General features: G+C 43.9%; 1 protein-coding gene across 1 annotated transcript in view; it reads right to left on the bottom strand.

Annotated features, from left to right (window-relative positions):
• Positions 1-322: 322 nt before the first annotated feature.
• The window catches only part of adarb2 (adenosine deaminase RNA specific B2 (inactive)), a gene marked incomplete in the record, with an annotated part of 187,916 nt that continues 168,179 nt past the window's right edge, over positions 323-20,059 (bottom strand). Inside the window, 3 exon segments of the mRNA XM_055881333.1 lie at positions 323-4,449; positions 5,445-5,629; positions 11,590-11,771. Coding sequence (XP_055737308.1) covers positions 4,273-4,449; positions 5,445-5,629; positions 11,590-11,771 — 544 coding nt within the window.

The raw sequence follows: 20,059 nt of genomic DNA, 5'->3' as shown, positions 1-20,059 counted from the left end.
CCACCCAGTTTGACACCTGCCACTGAGACGGGATGATTATCATTTCCAATGTATTTCCTTGGGGAAGGGAAGAATCTCTAATATTTGTGTGTGGAGGTGATGCATCTGTGGAGACAGACAGTCATGAAAACAGTGTTTATTTCAATTCATGGTGGAAAGGGCCACATACTGTAGGCCTAAAGAACATTTTATGTGTTTTAGGTTGATAAATTGTGATGCACACGTTACACGGTTTTCTCTTCCCACAGACCAAGCTAATGAGTATCCTAGAGACAAAATATTGCACAGTAACCTATATCATCAGAAAGAACCAAGACAAAGATAAAATGACCAGATTTTCAGATTTTATTCACATGTACAAACATTCACTTTTAAGGTATTACTGAAGTGCAATTTACAACCTTAGCAGCATGTATTCATAGAACTTCAATTTACATCTGAATTAGACATATCTTCATTATCGTCTTCCCATATTGTATTTTTTTATTGTTTAAAATTTTTACAAATATACACTCATTTAATACAACATTACCATTCAGTCATGCCATACTGTTAATATCTCTCAAAATAAGCAACGGGTTTTTAACGAGGAATCAGTTTGTTATATTTGCCAGAAACCACAAAACTACACTACATGACCAAAAGTATGTGGACACCTGCTTGTCGATCGTCTCATTCCAAAATCATGGGCATTAATATGGAGTTGGTCCCCCCTTTGCTGCTATAACAGCCTCCACTCTTCTGGGAAGGCTAGGTGTTGGAACATTGCTGAGAGGACTTGCTTCCATTCAACCACGAGCATTAGTAAGGTTGGACAATTAGGCCTGGCTCGCAGTCGGCATTCCAATTCATCCAAAAGGTGTTCAATGGGGTTAAGGTCAGTGCTCTGTGCAGGCCAGTCAAGTTCTTCCACACCAAATTCGACAAGCCATTTCTGTATGGACCTCACTTTGTGCATGGGGGCATTGTCATGATGAAACAGGAAAGGGCCTTCCCCAAACTGTTGCCCCAAAGTTCGAAACACAGAATCATTTAGAATGTCATTGTATGCTGTAGCGTTAAGATTCCCCTTCACTGTAACTAAGGGGCCTAGCCCGAACCATTATTCCTCATCCACCAAACTTTACAGTTGGCACTATGCATTGGGGCATGTAGCGTTCTCCTGGCATCTGCCAAACCCAGATTCATCTGTTGGACTGCCAGATGGTGAAGCGGGATTCATCACTCCAGAGAACGTGCTTCCACTGCTCCAGAGTACGATGGCGTTGAGCTTTACACCACTCCAGCTGACGCTTGGCATTGCGCATGGTGATCTTAGGCTTGTGTGCAGCTGCTCGGCCATGGAAACCCATTTCATGAGGCTCCCAATGAACAGTTATTGTGCTGATGTTGCTTCCAGAGGCAGTTTGGAACTCGGTAGTGAGTGTTACAACTGAGGACAGATGATTTTTACCACGCTACACGCATCAGCACTCGGCGGTCCCGTTCCTTGAGCTTGTGTGGCCTACTACTTCACCGCTGAGCCGTTGTTGCACCTAGATGTTTCCACTTCACAATAACAGCACGTACAGTTGACCGGGTAGCTCTAGCAGGGCAGAAATTTGACGAACTGACTTGTTGGAAAGGTGGCACCCTATGATGGTGATTGGAAGTCACTGAGCTCTTCAGTAAGGCTATTCTACTGCTAATGTTTGTCTATGGAGATTGCATGGCTTTGTGCTCGATTTCTTACACCTGTCGGTAACAGGTGTGGCTGAAATATCCAAATCCACTAATTTGAAGGGGTGTCCACATACTTTTGTATAAATAGTGTATGTTTGACTAATTGAATGACTATGAAAAATAACTGGTAAAACATACCACAAGCTTCCAACAGAATGTGCCTCTACATTTAATAATAGAGCGAATTAGAAAATAAAAGAGAAATATGTACAAGATGAACCTTCAGAGGGAAAACTAGTTAGATTATTCTTTACAACACATGTATGTGTATGAAGATGACAAGAGTTTGAGTTTATTCTTGGTTCATTATCACTCCACATAATGTCCTTTGTGTACCAGGGTTAGGGTCAATTCCATTTCAATTCAGACAATGCATTTAAATGGAATTTACCCCAACCCTGATGTGCACTGTGTTTATGTATGTATGACATGCATCTAGTGATCTGTGATTGGGGTCATACTAGCCTTGACAAGGGGGTGGGTTCTCTTTATAAAAGACAACAACCTTCACTGGATCTCTACTCAACTAACGGGGAGGATTTTAGAAAAACTTAAAGACCTACTCCTGCTATTCTGGAACTTTTCCAATTGAAAAAACGATATCCCACTTTGATGATAATGATGTTCCACATTCTTGTCCGTTGGAACACTATATCAGAGAAATGACTGTGACACTATTTCCTACAGTCTACCTGCCCGGTGGACCTTACACACTACCAAAATGGGATCTGAGGCAGAGGAGAGTGATGGACAAGTAACAACACTGACACATAAGAACTATGACCACTAGGTGACACTGTTACTGTGTTTAATATAATTGCCTGGACTGTTCTCTTCGTGAACTCCAAGGAAAGTGTCAGAGTAAGGTGGGAGGATTTAAACAACATGACGATAATGTATGCATATAACGTTAACTTATTCCTACATTGGAACATCACACATGTAAAAACAAAACCTTGTAATACTAAAATAAAGCATATTTTCAAGATTAAACGGGGGGTGAAAATAGGACATTTGAAATGAACACAAACATAAAGTAAGGGGGCCAACGTGGACAAACATGGCCAGGGTTGAGAAGTCAGTGTTTTACAGGTGACATTTGATAGCGTGTAGTGTGTTCTAGCGTTCTAGAACCTTTACAGACTGGCTTGGGGAGTAGTGAGGATGTGAAACAAAGAAGAGAACGGTCCCTCGCTACCACCCAGCACCTGGGCTATAGAGTTGGGCCAATAGAGAGTTAATGACTCCGCAACTAAACACCAAAATGCATTTTGTTAAGTAGGGTTGTATTTATTGTTTTTCTCCCAGTGACGACTGAATGTCAGTCCATTCTGAGTCCTTCCCATCATTGCAGGTAATCGCTCGTCAACCAAACCACTGTAGCAGGTTGGTCACAACCCTTTTCCACCAGCTCAAAGTGAGCGCAGCTAACAAGTCAGGCTCACGACTGCTCTATTGTGCGTTAATCAACCCCCCTTTATCATCAACCTGTCAGTGGTAAAAAAAGGGGGGAAACTGTGCCATTCCAATTACAGCGAGAGACCTGACTACAAAGGTAAAAAGGTGAAATCAACTCAGAGCGTTAATGACAGGTATTAAAGAAGCTAAGATGGCTGTGGTGTTCTATCTGAAAGGGGAACCCCAGTGTGGCCTAATGGCAGCAGTTATGTTGCTATCACCTCCATTCTCCTCTATTCCCTTTGTGCAACTAAGAGCAGGTGGAATTAACCTGTCGTGGCCACGTCAGAACCTCTAGCTTCGTGACTTGTGTTAGAGTCAGAAGCGAGCGGAGAGAGGTGGAGAGGAGGCGAGAGAGAGGGGAGAGAGGAGGAGAGAATGAGATCGGTGAAGGAGAGGGGGTTGAAGATGGCAGAGAGGAACAGAGGGATAGAAAGGGGGTCGAAAGATGAAGTGATAGAGAAAAAGGAGGAGATGGACAGACAAAGAGATGCTGTGAAAAGGGAGAGAGATAGGTGAGATATATGTGAACTGGGCCTGTGGCAAGCGGGTGTGTGTGTGTAACGGTGAGTTGTCTATCTGGTTCTTTGTGGTCCTTTTCTCTTTCTCCATCTCTCTGTCCATCACACGTCACAATGACAGGCTCTGTAATTGGCTGGCCCTGTCCCCCATCCCGCTGGAGCTCTGCAGGCGCACCGCCGCCCCCAAATGGCTGATGACAAGATAGCGGCTGCCTTTCACATTGACCAAGGTTACCCTGCCTTCTTTCCTGCCTTCTCCCCGGCTTTGACATGACAACCAGGGACCAGCGGGATAATGAAGGAGAGGTCCGATCAAACCCACTTTCTTTCATTCACGTTTTCATTTTTTATTTTTGGGGTGGAACTTGAACGACCGACATCAATGGTGGCTTTTGCCGAGGAGGAGATGGAGGCTTGTAGAGCAAACCAAAGTCAGCGGACAACAATAAAGCCAACTGCCACATGCTCCTTCTACAGACACGCACGCAAACGGACGGATGAACACGGACACGCACACCACAGGAAGCTGGTGTGCGTGTGCATAAAAATGGCTGGAATGGAGTGAAATGTCTTAGTCCTGTAGCAGGAAGCTCTCCTGCTCTGGAGGTTTCTTCACCCAGGTTCCCAGGCCTGTCTCCTGTAGCGATCTGAGCCACTGCTGTTTGGCAGTCTGGTAAGAGCCGGCAGCCATCTTGGCCTCACAGTACATCAGTGGCTGGTCCACGGGCCCGGAAGCATGGATACTCAACTGGAGAGCGAAGGAAGAAGAAGGAAGGAGAGAAAAAGGCAGAGAGAGAAATAAAGATGTAGCGAGAAAGAGAGAGGGAGAAAAAGACGGGGTAGAGGGTTAGGGTAAGAGAGATAGAGAGCAAAACAAAACTAATGAGCCGGCACAAACGGGGAACTTCAACAGCTGTGTAATCTCCCCATTTAAATTTCACAAGCAATTGAACATTCTCTGTGCTTTTGTGCATTTCCTTTGTTGCGCAGGCAGAAAGAGAAGAGGAGCAGCCGCTAGGCGAGGCGAGAGAGGGGACGTAGGCACAGTCAAGTCACAAAGTTTCTTTGGAGATTACTGTGTCTGCTGTTGCATGCCTTACTGCGCGCGGGGACCAATTTCCAAGTGCGGCGCTCCTCAAGTGCTTCTCCAAATAATTATGGTTATATAATCATTATAATTTAACTGCCACCATTTGGGTGTTGCAGGCATTTACATACATTTTCATAATGAAAATTAAACCGCGCTTTGTGTTTGTTCTAAAATAATAGGCTGCTATTGTGTGAAGGGGGGGGGGGGTTAAGCTGCTGTAGAGTACTGTGGCAGCTGTTGCTGGACACACAGAGACGTCAAGTGGTTCCATGCTACTCACCGGAAGCTTGGTTAGTCGCTATTAAAGGCATGGTATGACATTTTTTTAATGCCATGTACAGATATACTATCTTAATTTGATCAGTATTTCACAGCAGAAAAATATTCCTGCAGCAACATGACATGTGAATTCTTATGTGGAATATAACTTATGGATTATAATACATTTTTGTGATTGTTACATTTTTCGTTAGGGAAAATCAAGGCTGACATTTTAAAGTGGAAATTACACCTTAGAAGCCTTTCAAACTTCAGAAACCTTTTTAAACCTCGAACATTCTCTGCAAAAACAGAGTGATCAAATTAAGATCGAACATCTGTATTCATTATGATACAGTTCATAGTGTGTGCGTGTTTCTGTCTGCAGTACTCACCTTGCGGTACAGCCTTGCCCAGCGGGTGAACAGAGCGTGCTTGCAGAGCCTTGATGGCGTCCCAGAGTCCCTCTTCCGTCCCGTAGCCGCGTTGACCACCTCCAGCTGACCGTCTCCACAAGTCCAGTTCACACTGACACACAGAGACTTCCCCGGCTGACGACACTCACCACTGACACTCAGACCTGCAGGGATGCACAGGAAAAAAGGTATTTTTTCTTTTTAGAATGTGTGTGATTGCTTAAGCTTTTAGTCATATTAGACACAGGGTAATCCTGGTTAACCCAGAACTAAAGACTTGCGTAATTGGTTAGATTCTCGATTAAAGGTAGACTCAGCGAAATGATGTTGCCACGAGCAGCACCGCAGATATTGAGATGAGCGAGATCCAACACTTCGCACACACAGTCACAAACAGTATCGGCGCATGTGCACGGTATTGCTTCACGCTGTCACAGCGTGGTAGCCACAGGACCAAAACAGCAGAGAACTTGAGCCCCGCGCTTCAACGCTGTTGTTGCGGAAATTGACCCACTATGCTGTTTACTTTCTGCATCTACGTCATATCGCTGAGTCTACCTTTAAGTTCTGGATCCATACATGTTGAGAAGAGATAAAACGAGGATCACAACTGGAATGAAGAGCTCCACCCTCTCTCTTTGCAAGTTACGGGCAAGTCTATGGGCCAAAAGTACCCTCCCCTTCCGAAATTCAAAAGATACTAACACCTGCGAAATTGTGATTTGTCCAAATAACCAGTGATGAAAGACCCAAGCACCGTAACTAATGCTGCTGGTTATCTCATGCATCCTGTTGTATCATGAAAGATCTACAGTACCGTTTATGCAGTCTGTCCACGAGAGATTAGACACATGAGGACAGGGGACCGTCGTGTTATATAGAGGCCAAGAGACATATTTGCTACACTTTTACACTAATGCAACATCTGAATGATAAAAAACAGCTGAAACATGAAATTACTGTATGTTTGTTTCACCTGAACCTGAACTTCATACTTCGATTTGCTTTTCATTTTCACTTTTTTTGTGGTTAACTCCCTCTAGCAAAGAACAGATGCAACGTTTGCAGTGGTGCAAAAGCTTAGTCAACCTGGTTCTCTATCTCCAAGCTGTTTATACACCAGCCTCTCTCCTCAGAGAGCAGTTACAGACACTGGGGGGAGAGGGAGAGAAGACGGGAGGGAGGGAGGGACAGGAAGAGGAAGAGAGAGCGAGAGACAGAGAGAGACACTAGGGTGAGAGAGAGAGGGAGAAAGGGATAGGAAACAGCGGGGGAAGAGAGAGAGAGAGGAGAGTGAGGGGGGAGTGATGGGGGAGAAAGAAAGAGAGAGAAAAGACAGAGAGTGAAAGAAAATGAAAGACCGAGGGTCTATCAAGCATGCGAGTGTGCATTTCATTAAAGCGAAACGTGTTGACGTGGATAATGTAACGTGGGCGTTTGAAGCTTCACTATCTCTGTTGTAAACACTGTGCCTGAGATACTGAGGTCCCTCACTGGACTCCTCAATCAGACACAGCCTCTCACATCCAATTAGCTAGCCTAGCGCTCCGATAGCACTCTGCACGAAAAGCAGTGGAGGGCAGGAGGAGAGGTGGAGGATAGGTGGCGAGGAGGAAAATGAGATGAGGAAGAGATGAGTTGAAGAGGAGAATATTGAGAAAGGAGGATGGTGAGGAGAGAAGAAGGGCAAGGAGGAGGAGGAGGAAGAGGAGGAGGATGGGAGGAGACTCAGCCACTAGACTTCATGTACAATGAATTAGCACCCAGTGTTACAGAACAAGAGAAGTGAGAACCAGTCCCCCCCTATGGACACAGGGAATTAGCACCCCTGCTGAGTGCAGCTAAAAAAAACATACACACTCCAGCAGCATTGTCAAGACATCAACACTGATTATAATGTAGTTATGCACTGGTGGAAACAAAGTAGAAAATACAAGTAGGAATGTTTACCTTGACACGGGGTAACTAAAAACGCATGCAAAGTACGATGCACCCATAATATGTCTCTATTTGAATAAAATGTTTAAGTCTGGACAAGTGTCCATATTAATGATATGATCGAATCGCTCATAATTAATAACGCTATTACTATTGCAGTAGTTAGTAGATGGATCAGTTTTGATAAAGATACCTTAAGAAAAAGGACTTGGTCATATAATTGTATAGAAACAAAGCCATGCATTCTGAGATATAACACAAAATAGATTTAACACATTCTCAGTGATCATCTTTCTCTGTGGCAGACTCATTCCCCCATCTTCACTCTTCCATTCACCAGTCTTTCATTCCTCTCTTCCTTCTTTTCTATAGCTTTTCAGAGCTGGAATAAATTGCCTGCCGACATAACAATCACCTAGTCTCTTATTATCATCCCTCCTTTCTCTTACAGAGACACACCTCTTTGAACAAAAGACTCCCCCCTCTCTTGCTCTCTCTCTCTTTCTCCTGTCTCCCCCTCTCTCTCTCTCTTTCTCCCTCTCCTGTCTCCCTCTTTCTCCCTCTCCTGTCTTCCTCCTCTCCCTCTCCTGTCTCCCTCCTCTCCCTCTCTCTCTCTTTCTCCCTCTTCTGTCTCCCTCCTCTCCCTCTCCTGTCTCCCCCTCTTTCTGCATCTCTCTCCCTCTCTCTCTATCACACTGCCTCTATTCATGCCTCATTTGATCCCTTCAATCGACTTGACTCTTGTGTCTCTGTAATAGCCAATTAGATTTTTCTGTGAAGTCTTGATCAGTTTCTCTATTCTAGTTAGCGCTCTGCAGGTAGCTCATGAAGTAGACCAATTCAAACCTGTGGTTATGTGATGTATAATAATTATAATAGCTGGAAAATGTAAATATTCATATCAAAAACCCACCACCACTAACGCTACAATTACTTCAAGAACCATTTCTGTGGCCACTGCTTAGAGCCATGCACACAGATGCGGCATTAATATTGAGTGGACAACTGAAAAGTTGATACATGATACATGATACATGCAACTTAGGACCGTGGAGGGGACAACACTTTATTAGACCACGCCACATCCAAGAACAAATGTCAATTGAAAAGTCTTAAATGTGATTGAGGCAAAAGGCAGCACTAGCAACGCATGATGCCTACAATGTAAACGCTCTATAATAGTAAAAGTAACTCCAGGCCGTGTCTCCAGTGTGGTGTCTCCCGGTTTGGTTAAATCCAGGTGACTTTTTGAAGGACAACCTCATTGATGTATTTAGCCCCCTCTGCTCTCTGCTGCAGGTGGAGTCATTTGGTTGGCAGTGATAAGAGCTCCTGGGGAAGTCAGTCAGAGCCAGAGCCTTTCATATGACAGGACTTAAAATAACCCAGCCATTTCCCTGAACAAGAGGCCCAGACACAATGGTGGAGGATCTCATCAGGGCAGGATGAATGAAAAGGTGGAGGGAGGGTGGAGGAGGAGGGAGCATGGGCCCTGGGTCCTGGGAGTGAATGGAATGAACCCTCCCTCCCTCTCTCTCTCTCTCTCTCTCTCTCTCTCTCTCTCTCTCTCTCTCTCTCTCTCTCTCTCTCTCCGTCACCCTCCTCTTTGCTCACTCCCTCCTCCACAATGAATGGTTGTCTGATAAGAGCTGTGATTACATTGATTTGGAGTAGGGCCATCTCTCCAATGACCCCCTCTCCTCTCCTCCTCCCCCTGTCCTCTACTGGCTCCATGGTTCAGACAGCAAAGATACACGCACGCATGCAGACACGCACACACACACACAAAGCCACGTCCCAGTAAACACATAGACATAGCATTCTCTGATGTCCGTCTGCGATTTAAGCCTTGCACTGAGTTTACAAAGTTTATTTCCCAGCGATTGGACATTAGCCATCAGGATACTAGGAAGAAGAGGCCGTGTAGGCCCGTCTTTTCAGCCTAGCTTGGAGTCCCCGTTTCCTTCCTCTTCTTAATCGCCATGAATAGCCATAAAAAAAGCTAAGTCGAGCAGGAACCGGCAAGAAGCGCGCCCTCCTCAACGCCGCCGTCTTAGACACACCAGCTGTCAGTGCCCATCGAAGCCTTCCTCCCAGACAAGATTAACACATTCTATGCTTGCTTCGAGGCAGACAATACCGAGCCATCCAGGATGACTCGCTGCTCCAGATGACCTGGTGCTTTCACTCTCAGAGGTAGACATGAGGTAAACTCTCAAAAAAGTGAATACAAAGCCGCTGGCCCATATGGCGTCCCTGGCTGCATCCTCAGCATGTGTGCTAACCAGCTGGCGGGCATCTTCTCGGACATCTTCAACTTGTCCCCGTCCCAGGCTGTAGTCCCCAACTACTTTAAGGAAACCAACACTGTCCCATTGCCCAAGAAAGACACAGTGACATTCCCAAATGACCTCGGTCATCATGAAGTGCTTCGAGAGGCTGGTCATTGCCCACATCAAGGCCAGCATGCCAGGCACACTGTACCCACTCCAATCTGCCTACCGCTCCAACTAGAGGTCTTCACGGGTCCAAAAAGTTGAAGTGGACCTGGGGCTTTCCCACCCGGACCCGATCTGCATAAATAAAAATAAATAAATATAGAGACCCATTCCGAACGGACCAGAGGACAACTAGACCAATTCCGTATGTAGACATGGTCGGATCCAGACAAGGTCTGATCCGAGTGAGGGAAGCAGAAAATAAAAAAAATCATATTTGATGATAAGTAACCTTGCTATGGCACCTATTAGTCTACTATAGCGCGAGCCAATTGGTTGGTTGCTGTCTCTCGTCTCTCCCTCCCTGCTCGCTGTGTCACTCGCTCACAGTACAGCCCCATCCTCGCACCTCTCTCCCTCCTCTCACACTTTATCAGCACCAGTTAATAAAGTAGCTTAAAATATTATTACTTAGTATCTGTCTTGACTGCATCAAACCGGGAGAAGCTAGTTAAAATAGCTAACGTTAGCTAGCTAGGCTAATTGAGGCTGCAGTACATGCGATTTCTCATTCTACAGTTACAAATACAAACAACTCCATTCAGAATATTAAGTAGCAGCCTACCTGTTGGCTCTTGGTCGTTGTAGCCTATCCTTCTCCTTCATTTTAATTCCATCTTCCATTGATTAGTTATCTCCTAACTTTTGCCACACACGGAGGCTCTATGACTGTAGCCTATTGCCTCTTTGATGACTTATGACTGGGTAACAACAAGCTACAAGCGCCACACTCCACTCTCGTGAAAAGCAAGAGCAGCAGCATAAATTATAAAATGTCTCTCTCTCGACTGCAGCAGTCCCGTTCGGATCAGTCAGTTAAAATTGGCCCGTGACAATCATAACAGATCCGACCCAGACTTGTGACATTATTTAGAATTCTGTATCCGGACCCGCTCTGGTTTATTCTACCGCCTTTTACTTTATGTTCATATTCTTATATTTTCTTATTTCTTATTGTTGTTGTATTGTTGAGAAGGCACCTGCAAGTAGGCACTTCGTTGGACGATGTATACCATGCGCATCCTGTACATAGGACTAATAAAACTTGAAACTTGAAACACACTCAGAAGGATGTCTAGAACGACAGGCAGAATGCTTGTGGCAGATGTCTGTGGCCACGTCTGTTTTGTTTTGAGGTTCGGCTTGTCCAAGGTAAAGGTCACCATTCTGCCCTTTGTCAACAACGATGACATGAAGGAGAAACATTTCTCAAAGAATTTATGTCAACCTTTGAGCAAAACATTCACATTTAGAGCAGAAGGAGAAATTATCTTATGGAGACATACTATGTCCTTTACGTGGGGACTGTCTTCAGTACCTAACTTAATACTTCAGACAACTTCCAAGTGACTCTAGTGTTCTTGGTTGTTCAATGATAAATTCATTATGACCATCATCACTAAAGGTCCTTCTGTACAATAATCATTCCTGATGATGATGGAGCTGTAAAAATATTCCTCCTTATGACACCTAATTACCTAGAGTTCTGTGGCACTGGGGGATCTTTAGAGAGAGAAAATGCCCTTCAAGAGTAATGTGCACGACCTACATCCCTAGCCGTGTGTGTATGGAGGGTGAACACACTGTTATCCAAAAACATATCCAAAGTTAAAACTTGTAAAACTTCATCGTGATAGATCTTGAATAGTGTTGCATTGTCTCTGTCTGTCTGTCTCTGTGTCTCTTACCACTAAGAAGAGGCTGGTTGCGTCTGTAAGTTGCGGGCAGCGGTCCGAGGCACTCCAGTCTCTGACTCATCACCCTGTTGAAGTGACCCGGGTGTCTGAGACTGCCCACCGTCAGACTGTGGAGGTACACCGGCTCCACAAAGTGACTCAACAATGCCCCCTGCAGTCCCAGGACGTTCCATCTACAGGAAAGAAGAGAGGGGAGATGAGAGAGAGAGAGAGGAAAGGAGAGAGAAAGAGGGGGGAGAGAGAAGAGGAGAGAGGAGGAAATAGAGGAAAGGTGAAGAGAAGAAGGAGAGAGGGGAGAAAAGAGAGGAGAGGGGAGAAAAGAGACGAGAGGAGAGATGGGAGAAGATAGAGGAGAGGGGAGATGGGAGAAGATAGAGGAGAGGAGAGAGGGGAGAAAAGAGAGGGGAGGAGAGAGGGGAGACAGAAGGAGCGTCAGTGGTGGACAGAGACAATCTGATCATTATCTGGCCAAAGGACGTGACAAGATAGGGAACAAATGGTGACACACACACACACACTCAACAAAGGTCAGAGCATTATCACTCATTACAGCCACCCAGATATTATCATTCATATATTCAACATTGACATCAGGGTTAATGCACTTCCAGCAGGTTTGTGCTTACAGGTGTGCTTTTCTTTCTCGAAGACCAGGGACAAGGGCAATCACCTCTGAGTTTGTTTAGGAAGATCCACGAGTGACACATAATCAATAAAGCTCTAATCCTGTCTGCATCTGTTACACAGAAGTGTGGTGGTGAGAGAGTACTATACTGGTGGTGAGATAGTAAAATATTGGTGGTGAGATAGGCCTATACTGTTGGTGAGATAGGTCTATACTGTTGGTGAGATAGTACTACACTGGTTGTGTTATACTGTAGTACTATACTGGTGGTGAGATGATAGTACTATACTGGTGGTGAGATACTGTAGTACTATATTAATGGTGAGATAGGCCTATACTGTTGGTGAGATAGTACTATACTGTTGGTGAGATAGTACTATACTGGTGGTGAGATAGTACTATACTGGCGGTGAGGGAGTACTATATTGGTAGTGAGATGATAGTACTATACTGGTGGTGAGATACTGTAGTATTCTACAAGTGGTGAGATAGTACTATACTGGTGGTGAGATAGTACTATACTGGTGGTAAGATACTGTAGTACTATACTGGTGGTGAGATAGTTATACACTGGTGGTGAGATAGTACTACACTGGTGGTGAGATAGTACTACACTGGTGGTGAGGGAGTACTATATTGGTGGGGAGATGATAGTACTATACCGGTGGTGAGACAGTACTGTACTGGTGGTGAGATATTAATTTAATATACTGGTGGTGAGATATAAATCTACTGGTGGTGAGATATTACTATACTGGTGCTGAGATAGGCCTATACTGGTGCTGAGATAGGCCTATACCCGTGGTGAGATAGGCCTATACCAGTGGTGAGATAGTACTATACTGGTGGTGAGATAGTACTATACTGGTGGTGAGATAGTACTATACTGGTGGTGGGATATTAATTTACTATACTGGTGGTGAGATATTAATTTAATATACTGGTGGTTAGATAGTACTATACTGGTGGTGAGATATTAATTTACTATACTGGTGGTGAGATATTAATTTAATATACTGGTGGTGAGATATTACTACCCTGGTGGTTAGGGAGTACTATATTGGTGGGGAGATGATAGTACTATACCGGTGGTGAGACAGTACTATACTGGTGGTGAGATATTAATTTAATATACTGGTGGTGAGATATTACTACCCTGGTGGTGAGGGAGTACTATATTGGTGGGGAGATGATAGTACTATACCGGTGGTGAGACAGTACTGCACTGGTGGTGAGATATTAATTTAATATAATGATGGTGTGATAGTGCTATACTGGTGGTGAGATAGCACTATAGTGGTGGTGAGATATTAATTTAATATACTGGTGGTGAGATTTAAATATACTGGTGGTGAGATATTACTATACTGGTGGTGAGATATTACTATACTGGTGGTGAGATATTAATTTAATATACTGGTGGTGAGATAGTACTATGCTCCTGGTGAGATAGAAATATACTGGTGGTATGATAGTACTATGCTGGTGGTGAGATAGAAATATACTGGTGGTATGATAGTACTATGCTGGTGGTGAGAGAGCACTATACTGGTGGTGAGATGGTAATATAATGGTGGTGAGATGGTAATATAATGGTGGTGAGATAGTCCTATACTGGTGGTGAGATAGTAATATACTGGTGGTGAGATAGTAATATACTGGTGTTAAGAAAGTACTATACTGATGGTGAGATACTGTAGTAGTAGAATATTGGTGGTGAGATATTGTAGTCCTAAACTGATGGTGAGATAGTAATATATTGGTGGTGAGATAGGCCTATACTGGTGGTCAGATAGTTCTATACTGGTGGTGAGATAGGCCTATACTGGTGTTAAGAAAGTACTATACTGATGGTGAGATACTGTAGTAGTAGAATATTGGTGGTGAGATAGGCCTATACTGGTGGTGAGATAGGCCTATACTGGTGGTGAGATAGTATTATACTGATGGTGAGATACTGTAGTAATATACTGGTGGTGAGATAGTCCTATACTGGTGGTGAGATAGGCCTATACTGGTGTTAAGAAAGTACTATATTGGTGGTGAGATAGTGTAGTAGTAGAATATTGGTGGGGAGATAGGCCTATACTGGTGGTGAGATTGTAATATACTGATGGTGAGAGAGTACTATATTGGTGGTGATATACTGTAGTAGTAGAATATTGGTAGTGAGATAGTACTATACTGGTGGTGAGATTGTAATATACTGATGGTGAGATAGTACTATACTGGTGGTGAGATAGTCCTATACTGGTGGTGGTGGTGATATACTGTAGTAGTAGAATATTGGTAGTGAGATAGTCCTATACTGGTGGTGAGGTAGTAATATGTTGGTGGTGAGATAGTCCTATACTGGTGGTGAGATAGTCCTATATTGATGGTGAGATAGTAATATATTGGTGGTGAGATAGGCCTATACGGTGGTGAGATAATGTAGTACTATACCGGTGGTGAGATACTGTAGTACTATACCGGTGGTGAGATAGTCCTATATTGATGGTGAGATAGTAATATATTGGTGGTGAGATAGGCCTATACGGTGGTGAGATAATGTAGTACTATACCGGTGGTGAGATACTGTAGTACTATACCGGTGTTGAGAAAGTACTATACTGGTGGTGAGATAGGCCTATACTGGTGGTGAGATAGTACTATACTGGTGGTGAGATAGTCCTATACTGGTGGTGAGATAGTCCTATACTGGTGGTGAGATAGGCCTATACTGGTGTTAAGGAAGTACTATACCGATGGTGAGAAAGTACTATATTGGTGGTGAGATACTGTAGTAGTAGAATATTGGTGGTGAGATAGGCCTATACTGGTGGTGAGATTGTAATATACTGATGGTGAGAGAGTACTATATTGGTGGTGATATACTGTAGTAGTAGAATATTGGTAGTGAGATAGTACTATACTGGTGGTGAGATTGTAATATACTGATGGTGAGATAGTACTATACTGGTGGTGAGATAGACCTATACGGTGGTGAGATAATGTAGTACTATACTGGTGGTGAGATACTGTAGTACTATACTGGTGGTGAGATACTGTAGTACTATACCGGTGGTGAGATAGTCCTATACTGGTGGTGAGATAGTCTTATACCGGTGTTGAGAAAGTACTATACTGGTGGTGAGATAGGCCTATACTGGTGGTGAGAAAGTACTATACTGGTGGTGAGATAGACCTATACTGGTGGTGAGATAGTCTTATACTGGTGGTGAGATAGTCCTATACTGATGGTGAGATAGTAATATATTGGTGGTGAGATAGTAATATATTGATGGTGAGATGATAGTACTATATTGGTGGTGAGATACTGTAGTAGTAGTATATTGGTAGTGAGATAGGCCTATACTGGTGGAGATTGTAATATACTGATGGTGAGATAGTACTATACTGGTGTTGAGAAAGTACTATACTGGTGGTGAGATAGACCAATACTGGTGGTGAGATATACCTATACTGGTGGTGAGATAGTCCTATACTGATGGTGAGATAGTCCTATACTGATGGTGAGATAGTAATATATTGGTGGTGAGTTTGTAATATACTGATGGTGAGATACTGTAGTACTATACTGGTGGTGAGGTGATACTATACTGGTGGTGAGATGATACTATACTGGTGGTGAGATACTGCAGTACTATACTGGTGGTGAAGTGATACTATACTGGTGGTGAGATAGTAATACTGATGTTGCGATAGTACTATACTGGTGGCGAGATAGTACTACTGTACACTGGTGGCAGACCTGGTTTCAAATACTATTTTAAATATTTTCAAATAATTTAGTTGCAAAACTGAAAACCCCACCCATCTGTCACTCCAAATAATATTTGAACCCAGATCTGAATGGTGGAGAGATAGTAGGTCTAGATGTCTCTAGACTGCCTTGTCATTTGCTGTTTACACTAATCTATTTCCCAGAATACATTAACAAATGGATGAGGCATAATTACCATGTTTATAATGATTTCCTCCTTTCAGAGCAAGAGAACAAAGATATAGAAGCCCTCTGTGTGTACCTGGGTTGTGTAGCTGTGTACTCACACAAGCATTGGACTAAAGACCTTATGAGAAGCGCAATCAGAGGCAAACATTATGTTGCTCATTTTTACACCATTGTTCTTTTTGTTAATCAATGTATCTTTATCATGGCTGCAATAATTGCAATTATCTTTTCCTCTTGCATCCCCGTTCATGACTAATAATGAGTCATTATGTTTTTTGCTTCCCCGAGCAGTCAATTAACATCGACGTTTTCCAAGAATCGCTAAACTGCGCTAACTGCCGCCCCGGCTGTACCTGCGCCACCACAATCTGTTCGTGGGATCTGTCCTACCTTTTCCAAACAAAAGAAAGAGCTCTATTCTCTCTTTTCCCCTCCCGCTACTTCCACCAAAACAGAAATGATTTAGCTTGAAATATTAATTTACCTAGGAAGCAACGCTGTGAATTAGAAACATATTTTAATCTCATGCAAGAAAAGACAGCCATCTGGCTGTTGCATGGATTTTAAAGGGGGAGACTCCCTCCCTCTCCCCCTTCCTCTCTCTATCCCTCCCTCCTCCTCTCCGTAAACGGAGACCATTAAAGTAATGTGTTCATCTACATAAAATCCAAATGGAAGATAAAGGTTCATAGTCATATGAAAGCCATTTAGGCCCTTCAATTAAAACAAGTCATTGACTTAATCAAACATCCACTCTCTGGTCAATCAGGTGCCCAACCCTGTTGTGCTTTTTCAAAAACACTAACGATAACAATAATGACAGTAGTAACGATCACAATAATGACAGCAATAGTAATGATGATTCAAAAAAATATATGAAAAAAAGCTTTCATGGTGGCTCATTTACCGTAACATAACTTTACGCCTACGCAAACAGACATGATGACATGAGGGAGTGGGGAATGAATGAATGGAGGGAGATATATGATGATGGGAGGGATACAACAAGGAGTGTAACTGTGGGACAAACAGACAGTGGCAGTAGGGCAGGCTTCACCTCGGATGTGTCTATTTACAGCTCAAATAGTATGGCTACACTATGATAAAAGGCTAAAGCCCCCTCTCCTCTCTCTCTTTCTCTCTCCACCCTCTTTATCCCTCTCTCTTTCACCCTGACCTTAATTATCTCGGCCTTTACTGACCCACTCACTTCAGTGGAGGCCAAGGATAATTTACAAGGATTTAAAACGGAGAAAGAGGAGTGGAGAGGGAGAGAAAGGGTGTCGGATGTCGGACGGTATCTAGCTTGGTGGAAAGAAAGAAAGAAAGAAAGAAAGGAAGTAGGATGTCCCTTTTCCTTTCCCCTGACTGCCGTGTCATATCCCTCTATTTTTTGCCAAGTAATTGCTTTCACCTATGGTGGTGACCTAGACAGATGTAATCGCTGCGTCTCCAGCCCCGGCCAACTGAATCATATTGGGCAGATTAACGGTCACTTTCAGGAGGAAAGAGGAGAGCCACCTCAGAATACACTATATATACAAAAGTATGTGGACACCCCTTCAAATTAGTGGATTTGGCTATTTCAGCCACACATTGCTAACAGTTGTATAAAATCGAGCACACAGCCATGCAATCTCCATAGCAAAATTTGCAGTAGAATGGCCTTACTAAAGAGCTCAGTGACTTTCAACGTGGCACCATCATAGGATGCCACCTTTCCAACAAGTCCGTTTGTCTCATTTCTGCCCTGCTAGAGCTGCCCCAGGCAGCTGTAAGGGCTGTTATTGTGAAGTGGAAATGTTTAGGAGCAACAACGGCTCAGGCGCGAAGTGGTAGGCCACACAAGCTCGCAGAATGGGACAGCCGAGTGCTGAAGTGCGAGCGCGTAAAAATCGCCTTTCCTCGGTTGCAACACTCACTACGAGTTCCAAACTTCCTCTGGAAGCAACGTCAACACAAGAACTGTTCATGAAATGGGTTTCTATGGCCGAGCAGCCGCACACAAGCCTAAGATCACCATGTGCAATGCCAAGCATTGGCTGGTGTGGTGTAAAGCTCGCAGCCATTGGGCTCTGGAGCAGTGGAAATACGTTCTCTGGAGTGATTAATCACGCTTCACCATTTGGCAGTCCGACGGACAAATCTGTGTTTGGCGGATGCCAGGAGAATGCTACCTGCCCAAGTGCGTGTACCAACTGTAAAGTTTGGCGGAGGAGGAAAAATGGTCAGGTGGCAGTTTTTCATGGCTAGGCCCCTTAGTTCCAGAGAAGGGAAATCTTAATACTTCAGAATACAATGACATTCTAGATGATTCTGTGCTTCCAAATTTGTGGCAACAGTTTGGGGAAGGCCCTTTCCTGTTTCAGCATGACAATGCCCCCGTGCACAAAGCGAGGTCCATACAGAAATGGTTTGTCGAGATCGGTGTGGAAGAACTTGACTGGCCTGCACAGAGCCCTGACCTCAACCCCATGAAACACCAGCAAAGGGGGGACCAACTCCATATTAATGCCCATGATTTTGGAATGAGATGTTCGACGAGCAGGTGTCCACATACTTTTGGTCACATGGTGTATCTGTAGCTAGCTAGTCGAGGGCCTAACCCTCCCTGCTCGCTGCACATAAAGTGTCAAATAAAATCATTACATAGAAATATAATGACTAGAACGGACAACTGACCATGATCATTTGAATGGTATACTCAAGGGTACACTCAATAAGGCCACCGGTCCACTTACTTTGGGCATGTCCGTTTTAGTAATACTATTTCTATGGCTTAAAAAATCTCTGCTAAGAGTCTAGTTAGTCTGAGTGAGCAAGATACTGACAAAATAAAGGAAACACTTGAGTAAATGAGGGATACAAAGTATATTGAAAGCAGGTGTTTCCACACAGGTGTGGTTTCTGAGTTGTTTAAGTAATTAATATGTGTGTGTGTGTGTGTGTGTGTGTGTGTGTGTGTGTGTGTGTGTGTGTGTGTGTGTGTGTGTGTGTGTGTGTGTGTGTGTGTGTGTGTGTGTGTTTCAGTCACCAGATCTCAACCCAATTGAATACTTACAATATGGGAGATTCTGGAGCGGCGACTGAGACAGCGTTTTCCACCACCGTCAACAAAACACCAAATGATGGAATTTCTAGTGGAAGAATGGAGTCACATCCATCAGAGTGCCAGACACTGTAGAATATATGCCAAGGTGCATTGAATCTGTTCTGGGTCGTGGTGCCCAACGCCCTATTAAGGCACTTTATGTTGGTGTTTCCTTTATTTTGGCAGTTAACTTTATGTATCAAGATCATAGACAGGTATGGCCAGGCAGATGTTGTTGTATCCTATCAGTAAAAAAAAAAACGCTAGCAGCACCAATTAGCCTCCAAATATTGGGAGAATTGTAGGGAAACAGTGCTGCTAGCTGCCATCTCCACATCTCTCCCTAGTTGAGTGAGATAATACAGCTAATGTGTGGACACTCATGCTCTCACCTCCCGGTGGAAAGAGACAGGGTGAGAACTAGAGATTTAATGTAACATCCCTTTCTTCAACCACCGTATCGAGAACAAGGAGATCATTCGTTGCTGTCAAAAGATGCCTCAGAAAAAAACACACTAGTGGTGAGTAAAAAAATCACCCTGAACATTTACTTAAGCCTCGATAAACTACCGCCTTGTCTCCCCTCATGTCAGATCTCAGAACCCTCTGACTGGGTAGGTGGTGGAGGAATATCACACAGCCAAGGTAGCAGCCCTTATTCACTGTACTGTGGGTGTACTGTTAAAGACCATGGTTGTCCCAAATGGCATCCTATTCCCTGTAGTGCACTAGTCTAAGACCAGGAGGTAGTTAAGGGTCAGGGGATTCAAACAATGGACGATCCCCTACA

This window comes from Salvelinus fontinalis, chromosome 25 (genome assembly GCF_029448725.1).
Source record: "Salvelinus fontinalis isolate EN_2023a chromosome 25, ASM2944872v1, whole genome shotgun sequence".
In the NCBI taxonomy this organism is placed as follows: Eukaryota; Metazoa; Chordata; class Actinopteri; order Salmoniformes; family Salmonidae; genus Salvelinus; species Salvelinus fontinalis.
Note: the sequence above shows the minus strand (reverse complement) of the source record. Positions and strands in the feature narration are given on the sequence as shown.